The following is a 22,183-nucleotide window of genomic DNA, read 5'->3' as shown; positions in this document are numbered from 1 at the left end:
ACAAACTTTTTAGGGGTTGCCATGGTAGAAAGTCGCAAATTACATCTTCCCGAAACACCTTGACATATATATATATATATATCTATATTCGCAAATGCAAAAGTTGTTTCATAAACAAACGCTTGTTAACCACATTAAATTTCGATAAATCGTCTCCGTAAAAAATAAACCGCGATCTGTGAAAAGCTTCGACCGCATTTTCATGTTCAAACTCCGTTTTGTTCAGCGTTGGATTTATTTTTAAAGAAACGAAAGGGGGGAAAAAGGAAACGGCAGAGAAAAAATTAAATTACCAACGACAATGTCGAATTGGAATTAGACGCACGATCAGCATCCATCCACCTTTCGACGAATCCGGTCTTGTAATATTTAGGAATTTTAACAGTAGCAACTGCACTGCGTGTTCGTATAATTGAATAAGTTTAAACCGAATTAAGGTCAACATGCAGAGATATCATCCCACTTCTCTGCCTCCCTCCCTTTCTCCGTTTTTTCACCCCTCGTTTCTCCGACGGTCCGAGCAGGCTTAGTCCAATTTCGAACTTAAAATTTAGGAGTTTACATGTATATAATTGGTATCTATCGTACAACGCGGAATGTCGCAGAGATTTATTACAATTTTATCGCTATTCTTTGGTTGTAGTTTGTTTGTTGATTCGTTTCAATTTATTTCTCATTTTCACCGTGTTCAAACAACTTCATCGTTCTCGGTCGGTTTACCTGGTCTGGTAATGAATTCATATTCGCGCATCTCGCATCCAACAATTAAACAAATCATACATGTGTATGTGTAATACTTAATCGTCGGCGTTCTACGTGTCTAATTACTATCATTATTACTATCCGCGGTACAAGGTGAAGTAAGAAAAAAAAAAAAAAAAATTGAAATTAAAAAATAATGAAAAAATGAAAAATGAAGCAGATAAAGCACAGGACGAGGGAAAAAGTCGTCGTCAGGGTTGCTCACGATCCTTCCTCTATTGTGTATTACAAAGCTTTCGGAGGTCTGTTTTACCCACGTGTACTTGAATAATACACAGTACACTTGCAATTAGTTACAATTGCCGCATCTCTTGCACCTCGGCTTGAGCGTCACTGCGTCAAGTTAATGCTTTGTGCTGCAGGAATAGCTGCTGCTGCTGCTGCTGCTGCTTGCTGGTGCTTCTCTGCCTCTGTGTACGGCTATGTATTTATCAGTGTATGTACGCTTATGTGTCGAGGGTCGGCCCTCTCTCTCTCTCTCCCTCTCTCGACGCGTGTGCGTAGCGCGGGGAATTATCTATGAGCAAAGTTTTGAGCCGTTGTTGATGCGTGTGCGAGCAGCCCTCTGCACGTTAATAATCACCATCTTATACCTTACGGCTTACACCGTGACCATTACTCCGGGTATAGTCCGTGCCTGCCTCTTGTTATTGTTACCTCACCCTCGAAGCTGCTAATTCGACCATTTTCGATCCATTTACACGTACGTGTAATTATTATTGTTATTTAGTATATATATACATATATTATATGTATATTATATGTATAATAACGTCGCTCGGTAAATAACAATTGTATATAGGTATGAAAAAGTTGTGCAGTTTCACGGATGTTGTTGAATTATACGCAAATTCTCTTGTCTCGTAGATTCATCCATTTTTCATCAATAAAAAAAATATCCCGTTAGGTATTTATACATATACATATATTGTATTGGCCGTTGAAGAAAATTTTTATCCGCAAATTTGAAAAATTATCTTAAGGATGTTATTCGCCCTTCTATGCATCTATTATATACATGTATTTATATAATGCCGGTCAGCCCGAATGTATATAAATAAGTATGTGATTAATTTTCCAATCTGTTTGTCATCGCGCTGTAGTTGTAATTGCCATTATTATTATTATTATTATTATTATTGCTATTTTATTCTCGTTGTTGTCATGATTGTTATTATCATCATAGACCGAGTGTGTATATAACACATGGGTACGAAACTCGTCATCGGTATATATATCCATACAGTAAACGTATGTCATGCAACGTAGATATTTGTGTGTGTGTGTGTGTCCGTGTATTTCGTTGCCGCTGTTGAGCAGGATTTTCACGCACTGCAAATTTCACCCGATTATTTACATTTAAACACCCGTGTTCGCATGCTTGCAGCTGCCGATATATCTTTACGTATCGCATATACGTTGGGTTTTATTATACTTGTACGCCTGTAAGTACATAACCACGTATCGCTTAATTTCAGTACGTACATACATATTATCGGATTTTTGCGGATTGCTGCGAAGCTGCGACACACGTGTAAAGGTACGTGTGTGATAAATGGTCGGAAAGAGATTCTTTGAAAAATAAAAATTAAAAAAATAAAAAAACGTAAAATTGATCGATTGACGCGGTTATTTCTCCGCACCGTCGTTATACCGTAACTAATTCGTTATCAATTTTGGAATAACAAATTATCCAAGGTGTAAAGGTGCACGGAAAAAAAAATTCAGCTCGTGGAACTAAATATTAGATAGTTACTTGTAAACAGTTCGTCGAACTAAACGTTCTGTTATTGGAAGAGCACTGCATGGTTCGTATAACTGACTGTTAGTCAGCTGTCATAGCTGTACGTTGTTCAGCTCTCTCAGCTGAACAGCTTCGTTCGAAGAGCTAGACCAGAATCTTTCGGCTCCGCTCACAGCGCTTATTATTAAATAGTATAATTATATTGCTATTACTATTATTTTTCATCATTATTATCATTATTTATTCAGTGTCATTTACATATTTGAATGGACTATTTAAACAATTATCTATCAACCGTATTTAAATCATACTCATGAAATTTGAAGGTTATGAAATATGTCAACGCACCAGAGCACAGCGCAACTTACAGCTCTTAGAGCAAAACCATTCAGCTGTGAGAGCTGAACAACTTGCAGCTATCAGAGCTGACTAATATATAGTTGCTGTAACTACAAGATAGACCGTAGAGTGCGTATAGTTACTGGAGCTGTAGAATACAGCTCGCCGAACAGAATTTTTTTTTCCGTGTGCGCGTGTGTGTGTGTGTGTACGATGTGTGTAATAAATGCGATCAATTCCATCGTAACAAATGTATATATATACATATACAGTGTATTCCTTGTTCACGAAGATCGTGAATTTTCGGTGATGCGAAGAAAAATTCCCTCGCGTAGATCTAGGTTCACGTTTGAATGGGGAAAAGTAGTTTTAAAGTCCTCTTCCGCCCTTGCATATATATATATCACATACACATGGTATGTATAACGCCGCGTTTCTTTTTCTTATTGGAAATGGAAAGTCAATAGAAAACCATTGGCGTAAGCGTAGCTTAATTCGCCTCTTCCTTTTCCACGGAAAATACATTAATTTTCACCTTTCGATGTGGAATAGATTTAACGGGAATGAAATTGAATTGGAATGTATTATTCGATCTCTTGTACGACGATTTGGCGTTATTACGCCATTGCGAACAGCCAGCTGATGATATACGAGGAACGAACGAACGAACGAGAAACTTGGTATAACTAAATTATACAACCTAACGCGTGTCTATCTACAATATTATGAAATCGCGTAGAGGAGAATTGTAGAATAAAGCGAACCACAAACTAACGCGATTTCTAGATAAGAAATTATTATTTTTTTTTTTCACTCTACAACCCTTACACATACCCTTAGACGACAATCTATTTCGATATGTCAGGTTAATCTGGGATACAAGTAATTCAGAATTAAACAAACCGCCTGCGAGTTACAAAACGCACACCATATGCGATATAACTAGAATATTATGTACATTGTGTAGAGATATATAAGTATACGTATGTATATTTTACAGACCGTGTAATATATTTCATATACATATATATATGTATGTATGTATGTATAGTACGGGCGTGCAGCAGGCATCTGATCAATAAACGCGATTTTAGGTACACGTATACATATACCTAATGTATATAATGTATCCGATTTAGTTTTTTCGAGCGCGGCGTCCAGACCGCTTTTTCTCGGCTGCTTGTTCTCCTATTTTACTTATCAAATTCGTTTCTTCTTTCTCTTTCTCTCCTCATTTCCTCAGATTTTCCTCGCCTTTCACCACATCGTCCACCTTCCTATACTTTCTCTCCTTCTTCTTTGCCTTCGTATAAATATTATGCATACGTACACTCGACCCTCGATTTCTTCATCGAATCTCCTCTCTATGTTTCCATCTATTTTTATCCTTTGCATACACATAATTAATTATACCTCCGATCGCATGCGGAGACCACGCTATACACACGCACATTCATAAAGGTGCGCGTGTCGTGAAATATGTATATATTTATGTGTGCGTGTGTGTGTATATATACATACCCTATATTCATATGTATACATATGTCATATATATATGTATGAATACACGTGCGAATTAATAGCTTAAGTGTATAAAATTGTTGTTATATATATTAAGGTATAATGAAAATATATCAACGGTGTATTCTTCCACCCTTGAATCACCGCGCTTACTATAAATATATATTACCCACGCATATACATGTATAAGCGTGATATAGGTACATATGTAATACGGCCATGTAAGAGGCAGATAGAGCGGTAGGTATAAGGTTAGGTATAAGGTATTCGCCAGCGTGCGTGTATATCAATTTTAACTTTCCGCTTTATGGAAACTTTTTCCTCCTCCTCCTCCTCCTCCTCCTCCTCCTCCTCCTCCTCTTCCTCCTCCTCCTCCTCCTCCTCCTCCTCCTCCTCCGTCATCCCCGCCCCTTCACCCTCACCGCTCTCCACTCTTCTTCTTCTCCACCTCCACCCCTTTCAGATCCCCTTTGCCTCCCTGTTTCCCCTCGGAATCCGATCGATGTTACGCCAACTAATAACTCCGGATGCGTGATGCGGGTATTCAACCGTGTGATAAGGAAGCGGAACGAAAATGATAACGAATTATTAACCCGTACGAATGTTCAATTACACCGTAGAGTATAATTATAAAACAATTCGACATTTACCAATTATTGCCATGAATATTTTTCCTCTTTGTTTTTTTCCTTTACATTGCATTTTCTACACTACCTTTATACTAATAATAATAATAATAGCAATAATGTTAATAACAATAGAAAATACGCGGAAAATAAGTTTTTCAATCTATACTTGAATAATTCACAAGACGTCGGCGAGTTACAAATTCTTCTTTTTTTTTTTTTTTTGCATCGCCCCGTGAAATATTTCCGTTGTTTCACATCCTTGGTTATGTATTTTCATTTGTATTAAGTAAAATGAGTTCTTGGAATAACATTACCGATACTGCACGCCTTGGATGGCGATATTGAATTTTCGTAGAAAGTTCTCGCCGAGTTGCTACTAATAATGAAAACGATTATAATATTATACGTATAAAATATAGAATGACGTTAATTCACGGTGCACGTTAATCCAGCGTGTATTTACGTGTATAAATACGCACACAAAGTTTGTCGACTATAATATACGTTTAATTATAATTCCTTGTACGTTATTACTATTATTATTATTATTATTATTGTTGTTGTTGTTGTTGTTATTATTAATATGTAGGTATAGTGTAACGGGAGGAAGAATTTGCGTTGGCTGACCGCGAGGTAAAATTGGTACGTTGAAATTAGTTTGGTTTTTTTTTATTTCTACGGTATACGTATATGTCGCGTCACGCAGGTAATTTGCTGCAGTGATAACGCAACTAAGCCTGCACGATTTACGCAACGAGTATGAAATTTTCCGAGCGATTTTCTTTCCTTCTTTGATATATTCGTTCTTATTTCCTTTATGCTTTCTACTGTAATAATTTTCTCTTCTACTTTTCACTTCGATCGGTAACTTTCGTTTTATACACGTTCAGTGAATTTTTCGCCAAGTAGGAAAATTTTAACACAGGGCTAACTGACAATCGGAGAGAGAAATGAAAGAGAGTAATAACGATAAATATTGTCGATTATTACACTCGGCATTCATTTTATTCCATACTGACGTATCGTTTGATAATTGTAATAAGATTTTTTTTTTCCCATCGCTGATACACATATCTGATAAAAAAATTTGCGGAACGTTGAGCTGCGGACAGGCGGCGTATTTTTATTCGCGAAAGGTTAAGTTACGTTCAGTCGCAGTTGCGTGTATACATAAAATACTACAGTTGAGTGCGCGCACCGTCTCTTTGTGCAGACATGTATAATAGTCGCGTATAGTTCGAGCCACTTCGAGTTTCAGGTTTAAACAAACAAACAGACGAGAGAAACCAAAAGGAACAACGGGGGAGAAAAAGCGAATTAAAAATGCAAAACCGGTATGCAATAAGAACGAAGACCAGAATTCCTTCGGGGCCGTGTAGATGCATTATACGTATACATGTATATGTAGATGCACGTATATCAACGCGTGCCGATTCACACGTCAGTCAGCTGACTCGGCAAAGTAGACATATCGTGAACATGTATGGTATAATATGTACGTGTTTACATCGAGGACAATTATTCGTAGGTACGCGGAGCGGCGGAATTTTGTAAAGAAACGAAGATTTATAACAAAGAGTTTACGTATAATAATCTTTTGAATATTCAAATTAAAGGTTGAATTGAAATTTAACGTTAGAATGAAAACGTACGTTTTCTCATTAAAGATTCTCGGAAGTTATTCGTGGAAGTGTGGGTTTTTCTCTCTTTTTTTTATTTTTTTTGGTTTATTTTTCTTTAAATCTTCGTTCAATATGTATATATATATAGGTATAGGTGTATATATGTATATATTTATATATTATACCCACGTGAAATCCGCTCGGGTATATAATCCGTAATTAAGAGAAGAATTCGACGGGCCTGTAATATCTCGGGTGAAATGAAAACGAGAGAAGAGAAGAAGGGAAATAAAAGGAATTAAGGAAAATGGGTGGGGGGAATAAACCCTCCCCTCCGTGTATAGCTTATACGCATACGCGTGTACATGTATAGGTATAGGTAGACGTACGTGTACGTAAAACGTACGCATCGTCGTAGAAATAATTGAACATTTTTATTTTCGTTCCAACAGTTACCCTCTGTATATCATTATATTATACAAGCATAAGTTGCGTATACGTGTGCGTATATTTTTGTGCGCCTCATAATCAGTAAAATACTACAAGCGCATACAAGAGGGTAATAATAATCAAGAGGACTCGGGCGAGTCTCGCGCCTGCCTCGAAGTAGGTATTATATACATATACATACATACATATATATATATATATAATAAATATTTGCTCCTTTCGTTCTTTCTTTCCTTTCATCTCCTAATATTCCATTTTCTATTTGTCCGTGAAACTGTGACACCTTTACACTTCTTTCCCTATATTTATATAAACTGATAATTAGTCCGCGGTGTGTGTGTGTGTGGGTGTGTGTTTTGCGTTAATTTTGCATCTTGTACAAGGTAGAGGAAACAAAATATACGAGATAATAGAATGGTAAACTAACAGGTACTCGCGATACACTACCCGAAGCTATTATACTTATTGTTAGCGATAATACGGTGATTATCGGTACCTATATTGCCGCTACACGAACGCAGATAATTAATTAATGGAAGAATTACGATGCGGCCTTTGAGATCATTTCTGTTCTTGAAACTTTATGCGACGAGAGCTTCTTGTTGTCAATTTTTCGTCGAATTAATTATTGTCGTTATTATTATCATTATTGTTGTTCTTGTTGTTGTTGTTGTTGTTGTTGTTGTTACTATTATTATTTTTATTATTATGCACAGTTTGGATTCGGGAGAAAGAGAGAAAAGGAATTTCGATGCTCTCTTTGTCGTCAATATATGTATAATACAATTATTTAACCATGCAACAATGGCGCGACTGCATCGCAGCAGCTATTCGGGATACTTTCGTTTATACGCCAATATTATTATGCCTCACCTTTGTTATCGATCACTGTAATCCAACGAACATACATAAATGCCCGGCAAACCTACACCAGCGATTGTACGAGTTCAATTTCGCCAACACTCTCTCTCTCTCTCTCTCTCTCTCTCTCTCTCTCTCTCTCTCTCTCTCTCTCTCTCTCTCCTCTCTCTCTCTCTCTCTCTCTCTCTCTCTCTCTCTCTCTCTCTCTCTCTCTCTCTCTCTCTCTCTCTCTCTCTCTCTCTCTCTCTCTCTCTCTCTCTCTCTCTCTCTCTCTCTCTCTCTCTCTCTCTCTCTCTCTCTCTCTCTCACACACACACACACACACACACACACACACACACACACACACACACACACACACACACACACACACACACACACACACACACACACACACACACACACACACACACACACACACACACACACACACACACACACACACACACACACACACATATATATGTATCTATCCATAGATCATAGACGTATGTGCAACGCGCACATACACACGTACACGGCTATAGGTATATATCGTATGTACGAGCGTGATTGTGAAATTTCATTGATTTACTAAATATACCGCATCGCCAGTGCAACAGCAAGCACAACAGCACGCTGTAGAAAATCTGACGATAACAAAGTTGGTAAAGATTAATTGTAAGGAAAAATGAAAATATTTTTTATCACTCTTATTTTTAAACTCTACCGAATGCTTCTGACCAAGTACAATCAAGCTAGTTTTCAGCAAAAAGTCAAGGCAATACCAAAACTGCGAAATAACGATCTTATCTTAAAAACGCATCGCTTGTATACGTTATTAACGTTACGAAATTCGGCCTCGTGATACCTGAAATTAATACGAAAATCATACGGATTGTAATCTTATATTTTAAATTAATTCTTGTATCTTTTCGTTGTTTTTTTTTTTCCTTTTCTTTTCAATTATTATTATGATTATTATTTTCTCGTTCGTTCTTTTCCATTCGAATTCACGATCTGTTCAAAAGTCGGAAATTCGCACAAACCTTTTTCCCATTGTTTCGTTCCTTACGCACACGAAGTTTCTTTTTATAGGATGCAACTCTCGCATATACAATAGTGTGTGCGTGTGTGTGCGTAGGTGTATATTTGCCCGAAGACGCGAGCTCTCCCCTCCATTTCATTCTACGCTGCCGCAGATACTCCCGGGTTTAATCTAACAATGATTTATATCTAACAGCCGGGGATCTCAACTTCGTTAGTGCGGAAACGGGATAATCGATCCTTTCTTTCGTTGTTTGATTTCCCGCTTCGTCTCGCCTCCGTCGAGGTTACCGGTCGTATGGTTTTTCTTTTTGCAAACCACAAAAAAAAAAATTTTAATTTCACTATTTAAATTTCGTCATCCGAAGACACGGATAAAATTTTTTGTCGATGCTGTAATAGTCTACTTTGAATGCTGAGAGCCACTGCCGTGCGAGACGTTGCTAAGCTTGTGTGGGAAATGCATATACGTACGTAGGTATGTAACTAACTACACTTTACGTGCAAGGAAGAGAAGGAAACGAAGCGTATCGCGTATACATGCATCCTTGTACATACGGTGCATGCCCACCTTTACGAAGGCGACTCAAGAACCGAGCAAACCTTCGTACATATGCACAGATAATTAAACAGATTTATAATGCGTGTGCACGAATTTGTGCATTTATACCGATAATTATATACACGAGTTGTACAGTCGATGTTGTTCCTCTCCTCGTTGTCGGTTTCTTTTTTTTTTTACTATCTTTTTTATATCCTTTTTTTTGCCGTATAATTACATCCACAGTTTTGTCGACCCACTTATCTCACGCATTATTAGTAACGTGGTTATTGGTTTATTTGTTTTTTTTTTTTTTTTAACGCTTTACAACTTTTCATTCTATATCTGTATGTGAATATGCAGTCCAGTATACTTTATATTATTTGTATACATAATTGATCAGCTCTTTTTTAAATTATTTCCAATCGCGTTTCACGTACAACGTCAAGAGCCAAGTTATAATATTATATATCGACGTTTTTAATTATATTTTTATACGTTTATACATTGTATACACGTCTAGTCCATGTACTTTATATACGTGTATATGTAAAACGTACATGCGTTGCGCCACAGTTGAGTGATTAATGCAACGAAGTTATAACGCAGCGTTCGCATATATTATAATGATAATCGGAACCTGTGCAGTATATATACGTGCAGCAGTACGGTATTTCAAAATGTTCGCGTGACGTTTTCAGCGTTATTACGTATTAGGTATACCTATTCATTTGCAATCGTTTTTATTTCCCCTTTTTTATTTGTAAAATTATTGTTGAATACAGGTTATACGATAATAATTCTATCACGATGTCTGTATATAAATTTATCAAAACATCTTACCAATTTAAAGAGGATGAATAAAATTTCGATGAAACTTACCGCGTGGTTGTAAAGCTTATGTAATATCATCGGCGTTCGGTGCATAATTGAAGCTTAGTCGATAATAATCGCGGCAAGGGGGAGGGGAGGAGGGGGACAGGCGTTTATGAATATTGATATTGATGGTTTTGCCGATTACCCATCTCGTGTATTTACACATCGAATATCTTTTCCTCGACGACGGCGTCTACGAAAATTAAATTTCTTTCTCTCTCTCTCTCTCTCTCTCTCTCTCTCTCTATATCTCGAAGCGTTCTCTATTATTTTCCACAGGTCGGTTGTTTTTTTTTTTTATTATTTTTTTTTTATTTTTTCTTCTCTTCATCCGTACTATTAAAAAAACATAGCGTTATACGTTACATGTACGATAAAAATTAGACGCAAGACAGAAATTTCACATTACTGTACATACTTATATCACGTTGTAAAAAATTGTCAACGTTTCGTTTGTACGTATCGTATGCCGTATATTATTATTGTTGTTGTTGTTGTTGTTGTTGTTGTTGTTGTTGTTGTTGTTGTTGTTGTTGTTGTTGTTGTTGTATACAAAGTATACATACATATGTAGGTGTATTTGTCCATACAGCTATACCGTAGGGATGATTGCCGGCGTGCAGCATCGGTGGTAACAGATTGAAAATGTATTCCGGTGTTGCCATGGCGACCCTTTCACACCCCCGCGTTCATTCCCTCGACGCCCCGACCAAACACACATCGATAACCTATCAATTCACAAACACTATTAACCAGTGGCCAAATGTGTCATTTAATCTATGCATACGTATGTACCCATGTGCGTATAAACACGGTTGCACCGCGTCGCCGTCGGGTTAGTAGATATTATACGCATTCCATTGCCGACGGTATATAAACGCTATGCGGTATTGTTATCATCGTTGCATACGTACGCGTATAATACGTATGTTATATCCACGTACACACGTATGTGTAACGGTATGTGAGCGTACATAGATGCCTAGTTCGAAATTGCGAACGAACCGCTTTTGCCTTTATTGCGCTATGCGATGTACATTGTATGCATGCGTAATACACACACACGCACACTCGTGCGCGCAGAGAGAGAGAGAGAGTGAGAGGGGGGGGGGGGGGGGGGGGGGCAAAGACGTGTAACATATAGGTGCGTACATATTATATCCGACTACCTATAAATGCACGGCGAATATCTCTCAGGGATTTACACACGCGGCACCTGCAGCTGCTGCATTGTGGGCGATATTTTGTCCGACTGGATTTGATTGTATGTAACAGTACCATTAGTAATAATAATTGTAACAGAAACAGCAACAATAACAATAATAATAATAATATAAATTCTGAGGAATCAACGCGTGTTGGGAATAAATTGTGCAAGATTTTGAAAATATACTACATATAGGGTATGTTGTCGAACTCGTAAAAGAAAAGGAAGTGGAAATTGATATGTTCGATTACTCATTGTCACCTGATCAGGACTATATACGTGCATGCGTACATACTAATTGTAAGTTGAGTGCGGTTGTTAAAAATAATTTCTTCGATTTTTGCTCGCCGTAACATTTGGTATGAAGTATAACTCATTGTCACGTATGTTCCCGTATACTAGTTGCGTATAAAAGGGGTTCTATATTTATATGTAATTAATATGCCTATGTGTACGACTTAGAGAATACATGTGGCGACCCACAAACAATGTGTGTACGTATGTGTTCCGTACTTTCTTATACACGAGCATAATATGTGCTCGGTGCTGTAAAAATATTCTACATATATCTGGTATACGTAGGTCATTTATAATGGAAATCGGCTTTTTGTATAATATTATCCTCTCCGGATGCACAGTGCAGACACGTAATTGAAGAAGTGACAATTTCCTTGCACGCGAATTCCTGCTCCCCTTTAATTAATTATCGATTAATATCGATAATAGTTACATGGATGTTTATGTAATTTAGCCATTTTTAACAGTTACATGCTCGGCTATTTCTCATATATGTATTAAATACATGCGTTTATATAATACACACACACATTACTTCATGCATATATATATAATCGAATATATAGTCGAATTAATGTGTGTATGTATTATATAAAAGTTACGGTCAGGTAGAACGCCCGGGGGAAAGAAAGAGGGGTTGAAAGGGGTTCGGTATATGCGTACATACAGCAGAGAGAAACACAGGGTTGAAAAGAGAGGAAAATAGAAGTGGAAATGGTATGGGGGATTGTGGGAGGACGAGAACGCGTGTGCATGAAAAGTTAAAAGGAAAACGGCAGAACGCCGCGTATCCGAGATGGGATGGACGGGGTTGGCGGCTCGGGAAGCCGCCGGTATCTCCACGTCGTTGAAAAGAAACCAGAAGATCGGATAACTGACGTCGAGTAACAAAGCGGTAGAAATAAAAATCAGAATATGTACACGCGTTCGAAGGCGAGAAGGTATTAATTATTTGTCAGAATCCTCGAAATTTTGCGAGACGAGAAACAATAAAAAGAAAAGAGAAAAAAAACACCTCGCAAAACTATATTAATAAGCATTCGTTTTTATTACGAAAATTACGTTATTAGGGTGAATTGAGGAAGAATTATAAAAATTAATACTTTTGTTTGTAAGTAACACTAACGATGAATTTTTTTTCCTTTTTTGTCTTTTTCTTCTCAATTTCGTTGGTCTTTTATTCGCCGAAAGAGGTTCTATAAGGTTTATAACACTTGCCCCAAGGACGATATCTTTCTTATGCTATATCGATTTAGTCCGGGGGGTCGACGAAAGTTGCGGGAAAGCGGGAGGAGTAAGAAGAACTGAGGAGAGACGGAGAATGAGGATATGGGGGTTGATTCAGGGGACGGAGGGGAATCCCCTAAGAAGAGGGTGAAAAATTGTCGAAAAGTTTTCCCTCCCTGAGAGCTATAAATTAATCATATATAACGAGGCTCTGCGGTACCGGAGCTGTAAGGAAGGGATGATCGCTTACTTACCTTAAACTCCAGTTTTATTTATTTATTGTTTCTTTCATCCTCCCTTTTGTAATCAAAGTTCAATGCTTTAGTTATCTCAACTCGTTCTCAGAATTTTAAGTATAGACATTGAAACACGCTGTTCCCACCGAGGTTCTAACGTTCAAATAACAGATTTGATTTTCCCTAACCCATTAACAAATAACAAATTCAATTTTCTATCGTTCTCCGGACTTCTCAGCTCGTGAGGTTCGATCTTATCAGTCGTGATTCGTTCGTTACTTTAGCGCAAGTATTCCTCCACCTATTGCCGAATGTGGACAAGTTTACGCGTTCACACGATACTAGCTAGGGTAAAAAGAACTTGCCGATATCGTCATCACGTAGGGCTGTAGAGGTCGTTGAAAGCTCGGTCGGCAAAGAAGGTATCGACCGAAGCCTTTTTCCTTGGCTGCAGGTACCTGTAACACCGTTATTCGCGCTGAATTTCGGAAGATTAATTTAATTTTGCTGCTGGAAAATAAACAAATTGGAACGAAGAAAATCTATATCTGGTACACTTTTCGTCTTCTTTATCCGGCTGCTTCAATTTCGATGAATCTAAATATTGTATATTATAATAGAAATTTTTTATATACAATTAAACTAAGGAATATAAATTTGATTTGTGTTTTTTCAGGACGAGGTGCTGACAATATCGGAGAAGGTCGTGGTCCGGGTAAACGATTTGGTCACGTGGTTGTCCCCGTCCTTGGAATGGTCCTGGGGACGGGAAGTCGTCTCGCCTCCGGGTTCGACGACGTCGTCGTCGCGGGAGACGAGTCCTCGGAAGGAGGACAACGCGCCGTTACCCCAAGTCCTGACGGACCCGGGCATAGACTTCTCGGACGTCGAGAAGCAGCAGAAGGAGTACGAGAGCAGCCTTTACGGTAACCACGGGAAGAACCCCGACGACGAGCAACCCGCCCAGACCCGCGTCGTCGTCCTTTCCTACCCCAGATACTGCAGGTATCGGGCCCTTCTTCGTCGACTCGAGGGTGCCGAGCCTTCCTGGCTCTGCTCTCCCGTCGCCGCAGCTCTCGGAGGGTTCACCGCTCTCCCCGGTACCAGAGTTCTCTTCTGCAGGGACACCTTCGACTACCCCGACCTCGAGACCCACGAGCTACTCTGCAATCACTTGGGTAAGCGCATCGATCGGGAGATTAAGTCGTCGATTTGACAGTCGTGAAGAACATTTTTAATCGCTGTCGCTCTGCAATTACTGGAATAATATTCTTTTATATAACGAGGAATTTGTAGAGCTTGCTGAGGTCATTGCGAGTCACTTGTATAACTATAATCTATGGTATAAATTTTTTTTGATATCCTGTGATTCTTTGCGATACGAAATCACATTTGCGATGTAGAAGTCGATGAGTTGGTTAAAATCGATTTTAACGAATCGGAAGGATTCATTGATTGATTTTCAAGCCCACGGTCTCTCTAAAGTCAATTTCCATTGTACCCGATTTATTTATCCCATGTTACTTTGTTTTATTTTATTTTTCATTTTCTTACGTTTCTCTATCGCCATAAGGGTTCAATTGTCCCACGGCGTAACAAACTCGACCCGACCCAAAACATGGTGACAAAAAATAAAGCAAGCAAAAGAAACAAGAGTACACAGAAAAAAAAAAAAATACCGACCGACGTTCACCTTTGAAATCTCAAACAGAGTCAAGTTTTACATTGAAGACTGAAAATCTTTGTTTTCGACGGCTGTCGAAAACAGCGCAATCTGTCTGTCTTCATTCAATTCAGGACCCTTTTGTCAATTATATCGGCTATTCGTAATTTGCACTTCTTTGTATAATATATATTATAGTTTTATTATAGAAATCTTCGATGTAACACAATGGAAAGTAAAGCTGTTGAGTATGTGTATGTATATGCATATCAGAGTATAGAGTGCTTGAAAAGATTCGAGAAAATTGTTAGAGAAATTTCCTAAGTATTAGAATGTTGATGAGAGAATTCCTGACTCGTATTAGCAAATTCGCTGTAAATTGAAACTCTCGCAAAGTCGTTATAGAATTCTCATCCCGCGTCGATGATCGACAATATCTTATCCTCTCCTGTAAATGCTTGATCGTTATTTCTGGTTCTAATATTGAAAAAGAGCGGCAAAAGCTACAGTTTTATGTTGTGACTAAATATTCGAGTAAAACGACGCCGTGAAAAATGAGTAATATGTAAATGTAGACCGTCGTTCGGCCCGACAAAGTCTTTTACAAAACGTAAACAAAGCGGCGTGGCGTTTTGACGCCTCGTGTTCTGAAGTCGCAAGGCGGCCCTACGCCTCTATCTCTCCCCCTCCCCCCCTCTTATAGGGCCTTATTTCGGGCGATTTTGATGCCGATCGCCAGGAGTCGAGGAGTAGGAACGGCTGAACCGCGACTCGCGCCCCTTACTCGTCAGTCCACGGCTTGAATTTGGCCGTGATCAAGCCAGGGCGCGCGTTTAGTTGTTTACGCGTGGTCGTCGCTGCATTACACATTGTCGGAGGATAGTAGGAACATGCGTGCCAACTTGACCACGGACAGTTCGAGAAGACGTCGAAAATCGAGGACCAGGAAGGCAGGAACAGTTCAGTGGATCGCCGATCGTCGATCGTCGATCAAACTAGCAACGCGATGCCGATTTTAATGAGGATATCTCTGCTGGACTATCGCATTACCTATTTCAAAATAATACCCCACTCGTGTAGGTAGAATCGCGTCAAAACGCGTATTATAATGGATTTTACATTCACGTTAATTTGCATACATTGTAATATAACGTTCCAATTCGCAACGTCCCAACGTATGTATGTATTTTCATGTACGTACGATGAAAATGCTACCGGAATTTTTTGCACCGAACATTCTAAACACGCGCATCGCGTGTTGCGATATATGTAGAGAAATGCGGAAATGCGGTTTATAAGCCGAAACAAACGACATTAGGTAACGGCGTAGGTGTATACTTTTATTTGATATTGTTATACATTTTTTTTGTACCGTTATTTTTCCTCTCGAATTTTAGCGCCCAAGCTGAAAGGGAGGCCTCGAAGAAAACGAAAAAAACGCAGCACGTCACCGGGAGAGTCGAGCAACGAGAGTGAGGCTTCGGTCGCCTCAACCTCGAAGACAGTTTCCGCTAGTATAGTCCCTGGACTGCGACCACCTTCGTCCGGGGTGCGAAGAAGCGAACGGAAGGCCAGCGGTGAGGAGAAGAGGTTCATATCTGACGTTCAAACCTTCATGAACTCCCGGGGAACGCCGGTCGGGAAGATGCCGCTGCTGGGATACAAACAAAGTAAGTATCTGCGTAATAATATGCAGGTCCGAATTAACGAACGAATCAAATCCATGATTAAATATTTTTATTAAAGAAAGGAATATCTAATGTAAAATTGATACACATTTGTGCACCTATAGACAGGCCTGCGAAACGTGTAATATTTATCGGTATATATGTACGGAGAGGCACGCGGCGACGGCCGACGCGACGGTCGACGCCTTTGCGCCCGATTAAATCCGCGTGACCCGCTGAGGTCGTATAAACTTTATTGCTGCTGTCCTGAGTGTGACAAATGCTAATGAATATTAACTCCTTTTCGGTTATTTTCGCACTCCCAACGTTGTAATATTGAAATACCGTTTGAATGTTTATTATTTGAAAGCTTATTGTTTTTATACTTGTCCTTGTTCTTCGTTTTTACTCTTCGTCTCTCTGCTCTTATAGTTAATTATCGTTCTGATCTGTAACTAGTAGAATAATTAATGCCAATCCAATTGATTGTATATTATTGTGAATTTGAAATTACTCGTTAAAAAATGTTGGCGTTTTATAAAATTTAATTTAAAACAAGGGAATGTGTATCTATTACCCGTACACGTCAAGTTGTCGAATTATATGAGTAATACTTTTTATCGTTATCATCTCCCGTGCAACAAATTATTCATTGCCGAGCAAAGTTTTGCGGTACATTTATCGAGCAGGCATTTTTTTTTCCTTCCAAGACTAATAACTTGACCACAGAACGTAGGCGTAATCAGAAACAAGGTTTATGTTGATTACACATGCATATAAGCACCTACCCTACCGTACTTCCTGAAACAGATTGTAATAACTTGGAGGATGGAGGAGAAACTTTCAGAAAATAAAATCGTTTCTACTAGTTTGGTGTGGTTGACAAAAAAGAATCAGGAATTTGAATTGAATTTAATCTAATGAGATTTTCTTTCTCTTTTTCAACAGTCGATTTGTTCTTATTTTACACAAAAGTTCGAAATCTGGGCGGATACGAGTCTGTCAGTGCTGGAAGATTGTGGAAGTCGATTTACGACGAAATTGGTGGAAACACAGGATCGACCAGCGCTGCCACCATAACCAGGAGACATTACGAAAGGTAACATAAATTATATGGAACTTTGACGAAAAGAGAATGGTGTTCTTTTGTAAAATGAACATTCAGTATTTGTTAATGTGTAATCGGTGGTTACTGATTTCAATTTTTGTATGTTATGCTTATTGTAAATGCCAACAGGCTGTTATTACCTTTCGAACGGCATCAGCGAGGAGAAGAGATAAAAATCAGACCAGCGCATGGCAGGCGGTCGAAAACTAGTAGCATGTCCGAAGAAGCTGAAGTTAAACAAGAATCAGAATTACCAAGTCCTTCACAAACGACACAAACTTACACGACCACCACGAGTACTCCAACTTCGCCGACAGACACTCCACCTTTGCAGTCAATACTTTCAACGGTAAGTTATAAATTATTTGTTGAATGGACCCACTTCACTTTCAACTTGCATGCAATGCATTAAAAAAAATGTTATTATTCTTACAGCCAATTCTTCCTGGGGAAAAACCGAAGGCAGAAGTTGGAAAAATCTCCTCGCTACGTAGCGTAAGGGTGAAACCTGAACGGCTTAAATCGCTAAATACAATAATAGCAAACACAGTAACACCTAGCAGCCAATCTAGCCAACTACCGAGTCCACCGCCGTCTTCCAACACGCCTGTAACAACGCCCACAACACCGCCTCCGACAACACCGAATGACGGTCAGAGCGTTTTGGAAAGACAGTTAAACAGCCCGTTAATATTTCACCAAGTACCTTCTTCGCCAACACCCCCAAGCCTACCAGTCACCAATGTCAATAGTGCAAATACGAATGCTACGGCGGTCGTGACGCTGACTCCACCACCGGAGAAGGATATAAAAGAACTGAAGCTTGACCCCAAGCAAACGTCCCTGTTGGCACAGGGAAAGGAAAATATACCGGTGTTCGGTGAAAAGACAATAGTCAGCCCAAGATCACCGGAAGTAATTGATCTTGAGACTGAGACAGACTCGAGTAGAGATAAGATTATCATTCCTAGCTTGAAGAAGCGAAAACTCGAGATATTGAGGGAAGGTGGACTCGAAGTAACCGCCGTTGACTTAGAGTCAAGGCCCAGTGTTATTCAAGCGACGATTACACCTGTCGTTGTCCACAATCCCACGATAAAGCCTATAGAAGAAAAGACTGTTAACGCCATTGCTAATCCGATAGTAAATAATTCTAGCACTAAGCTAATCTCAGTTACGGTAACTCCAGACATTAGCCACATGCTACCATCGCCTCAAGATAATCAAAGTTCTCAGCCTTGTGTTCATACCCCACATCAACAGCAGCACCAATACCAACAGCTGCAATCACAGTTGCTTCACCAGCAGCAACAGATACATCCACAACTGCAGCAGCAGCAGCAGCAGCAGCCGCCTAAACAACCTACGAACAACAATACTTCTATGAGCAATAACAATGTTGTCAACAGCAGGGTGATAAATCTTGGGAGTTCCAACAACTCAACGCTGCTACAATTGTACGCTAACGCAAACGTCACTCCCTCGAATAACAATGGGCATATATTCGCGGGTCAACAGCCGCCGAACGGAAGAATACCACCACCGAAAGTGACGCAATCTCGATCAATATTTTCTCACAGTGAGAAAATGGTGTACGGAAATCCCAAGGAAATTTTGATGCCTAATAAGTATCAGCCTGTGCCCGTTATGCTTCCGCAAAATAATGTGGTGAATAATTCGTCGGATGTCTTGGACCTGACTCGACGAGCTCAGGAAAAGCCAGCGTTTTCTAGACCTAGTTTAGAGATTGTTAGAGTTCCGATTGTCCCGAGACCCAATCCGCTCAATTTAGATATAAAGAATACGGAAAAAGCGCAATTGGAAACACCAAAAAAAACTATCAGTTATCCGAACATGCTTGACTCGAGAACCATGGTGTCCAACAACCTAGAAATCACGCTAGTTAATCCCAGTCAACAGAAATCTCAGCCTGCAGTGACACAGCAACAACAACAGCATCAGCACATATCACAGCAGATTCAACATGTAAAGAATAGCATTTCTCCTCAACATAGGAGACAACAACATGTTAATGGTAAATATCCTGTCAGAAATGAGGCGGTGTCTCCGTACACACCGAGGAAGCCAAATCACATGGTGATACCCAAAATACCTAATATCCCAAACGTACCGAGCCTCAATCATCTAAATAACATTGCCAACTCGCCATACGCTAGAAATACATTGCAACAACTCGTTGCGGATCGAAGAAAGTCCGAAGCACCGAAAGAGCATTGTAGGATAAACGAAAGTGAAAGATGCATGATAGGCCAACAACAGCCGCAGCCACAAACACAGCAACAGCAACATCAGCAGCAGCAACAGCAGCAAGAACAGTGCGAAAGACAAGGAGAAGCGCAGCAAAGACATTCCGCTTCCAATTTCCATCCCTTACCACCTATGCCACCTAATTCAGCTTTTCTCTCACAGTTACCTAATCACGGAAAGTTCTTACCCATGCTAGACCCAATGTATTATTCTGCACTTTATAACGGTGTGTTTCCATTACCGATACATCCGTCAGCAACGTTTTTTCCTCCTGAATTGAGCGCCTATTATAAGGAATTCCTTGATCAACCCGCAAGACTGGCGATGGCAGGACAGCCCACTGTCCCGACATCAAAATAATCCCAGGGATCTCCAAAAGATAGATGCTCTCCTGTTTTGTCGAGAAGAGAGTGAAACTGTACTGTTCTTAAAGAATCCGAGATTTTTTCTCACCTGTGTTTCTCCATTCTTGTTTTGACTTTTTTTTCTAATCCATATCAATGGATGAAATAACTGCATTGCTCTGCACATCCAAGAGACAGAGCTACAGTTATTGTTCTTTAAAGTGTTTTTTTTTTTTTTTTATCCAACTCGCGTATGTATTTAATAAGTCAATTTGTTACCCGCGTCATTACTGTAATTAATATTTTTGAACAGAAGAACGTTCATTATCGTTTGTAATATGCTTGGTGAAATGATAGTGCAGGGAGGCTTGTTACTGGCGTTGTATTACAAAAGGTTTTCAACACCGACGATAATCAATTCTATGACAAAGATTGCAGTGATCATGTTTCATACAAAAGGTGTGTGAAACGTAAATGACCGCTCTGCGTTACCATGGAATTGATCAATGTGTCAATTGTAGCCAATACCATTTTATTCCTGCAAGGACAGCAGGTGAGAAAAAAATGTAAACTTTTTGAAGATACATGGCTTAGATTAAGTGGTACTGGCTTTGTCCGCCTCTGATCGATCGTGTATAATTCATTCGCCAAGTTTCTTCAATACTTCTGCAATATTTGCATTACAAATGATAGCGAAACACATTTTGATTTCTCTTGCTTTTTGCTAAACAAGATCTGGTTACGAAATTGGATTAAAAAGAAAAAGTAGTTTTTCGTCGAGGTGTATTTTTAGAGTAGTCTGTGATTGGCGGAAATCTAACAAGTTGAATTTATTGTTTTTTTTGTTAGTTTTTTTTTTTTTGGTATGTCAGAGTTTAAATAGTGTTTTTCAGTTTAAAAACCCTGTGATAAAAAGGTTGAATGAAGTATTATCAGTAGTTATTCGGCCTTTTTTTCTTGAATGTGTCAGAAAAAAGAGAAATGGCAACTACCGCGAACTATGAAATTTCCACTATTTTATGTTCTTTTCTTTTTTAATTTTTTAACAATTTTCAAACGCGTAATGTGATATGATACAATTGATAACGGTGGCCATAGCCTCCTTTAACAATGCGGAACTCGTGAGGTGCAAGTTTCTCGTTCTTTAATTATTATAATTATTATTATCACTATGATTATTATCATTATTACAATTGTGTTTAAGTTAGTTGATTTTCAATGTACCGACTAGAGTAGATGTAGAATAGAACTCTAGAATATTGTATGTGTACAAGGTGTAATAGCAGTTAAAACTCTAACAAGGAGCATATGTATACTTCAGAATGCTGTAGTTTGTATTGATGAACGTAGACAGTATACATATTATAAATACAATAGCATAATGTATATAATGTATATATGGTATAAATGACGTGTTTTTAAGTTAGTTAAATTCAGCATTATCATTGAATATTATTATTATTAATCAGTTAATTCGTAGTTAATATTATTATTATTATATGAATAAGATTAGTGTATGCATACAATATAAATATGTGTATGTGTGTTTATATATATATATATATATATTTATATATATATGTATGTATACACACGTATAAATATATTACATACTTGTTGAACAATATATATATATATATATATATACGTATAAACATATATATTATCACAATATATTCATCGTATAATTATAATAATTAGTATACATAACGAATATATAAGTATGTCTAATTATTTGAACGTAAGGCGTTTCTTTACGAGTACGGTCCGATTATTAATCGTAACGCAAATTATC

At 38.6% G+C, this 22,183-nt stretch overlaps 1 protein-coding gene across 2 annotated transcripts in view; it reads left to right on the top strand.

Moving 5' to 3' along the window:
* The window catches only part of LOC124185093 (formin-J-like), an 88,786-nt gene extending 67,436 nt beyond the window's left edge, over window positions 1–21,350 (top strand). For both annotated transcript variants that reach the window (XM_046575498.1, XM_046575497.1), the window contains exons 3-7: window positions 14,015–14,516; window positions 16,399–16,671; window positions 17,617–17,767; window positions 17,906–18,125; window positions 18,212–21,350. In XM_046575498.1, the coding sequence (XP_046431454.1) occupies window positions 14,015–14,516; window positions 16,399–16,671; window positions 17,617–17,767; window positions 17,906–18,125; window positions 18,212–20,404 (3,339 nt within the window). In that variant the 3' untranslated portion in view covers window positions 20,405–21,350. The remainder of the gene's footprint in view (window positions 1–14,014; window positions 14,517–16,398; window positions 16,672–17,616; window positions 17,768–17,905; window positions 18,126–18,211) is intronic.
* Window positions 21,351–22,183: the final 833 nt, after the last annotated feature.

The sequence above is a fragment of the Neodiprion fabricii genome, chromosome 6 (assembly GCF_021155785.1).
Source record: "Neodiprion fabricii isolate iyNeoFabr1 chromosome 6, iyNeoFabr1.1, whole genome shotgun sequence".
In the NCBI taxonomy this organism is placed as follows: domain Eukaryota; kingdom Metazoa; phylum Arthropoda; class Insecta; order Hymenoptera; family Diprionidae; genus Neodiprion; species Neodiprion fabricii.
The sequence above is the reverse complement of the archived record's forward strand: the minus strand, read 5'-3'. Positions and strand labels throughout refer to the sequence as shown.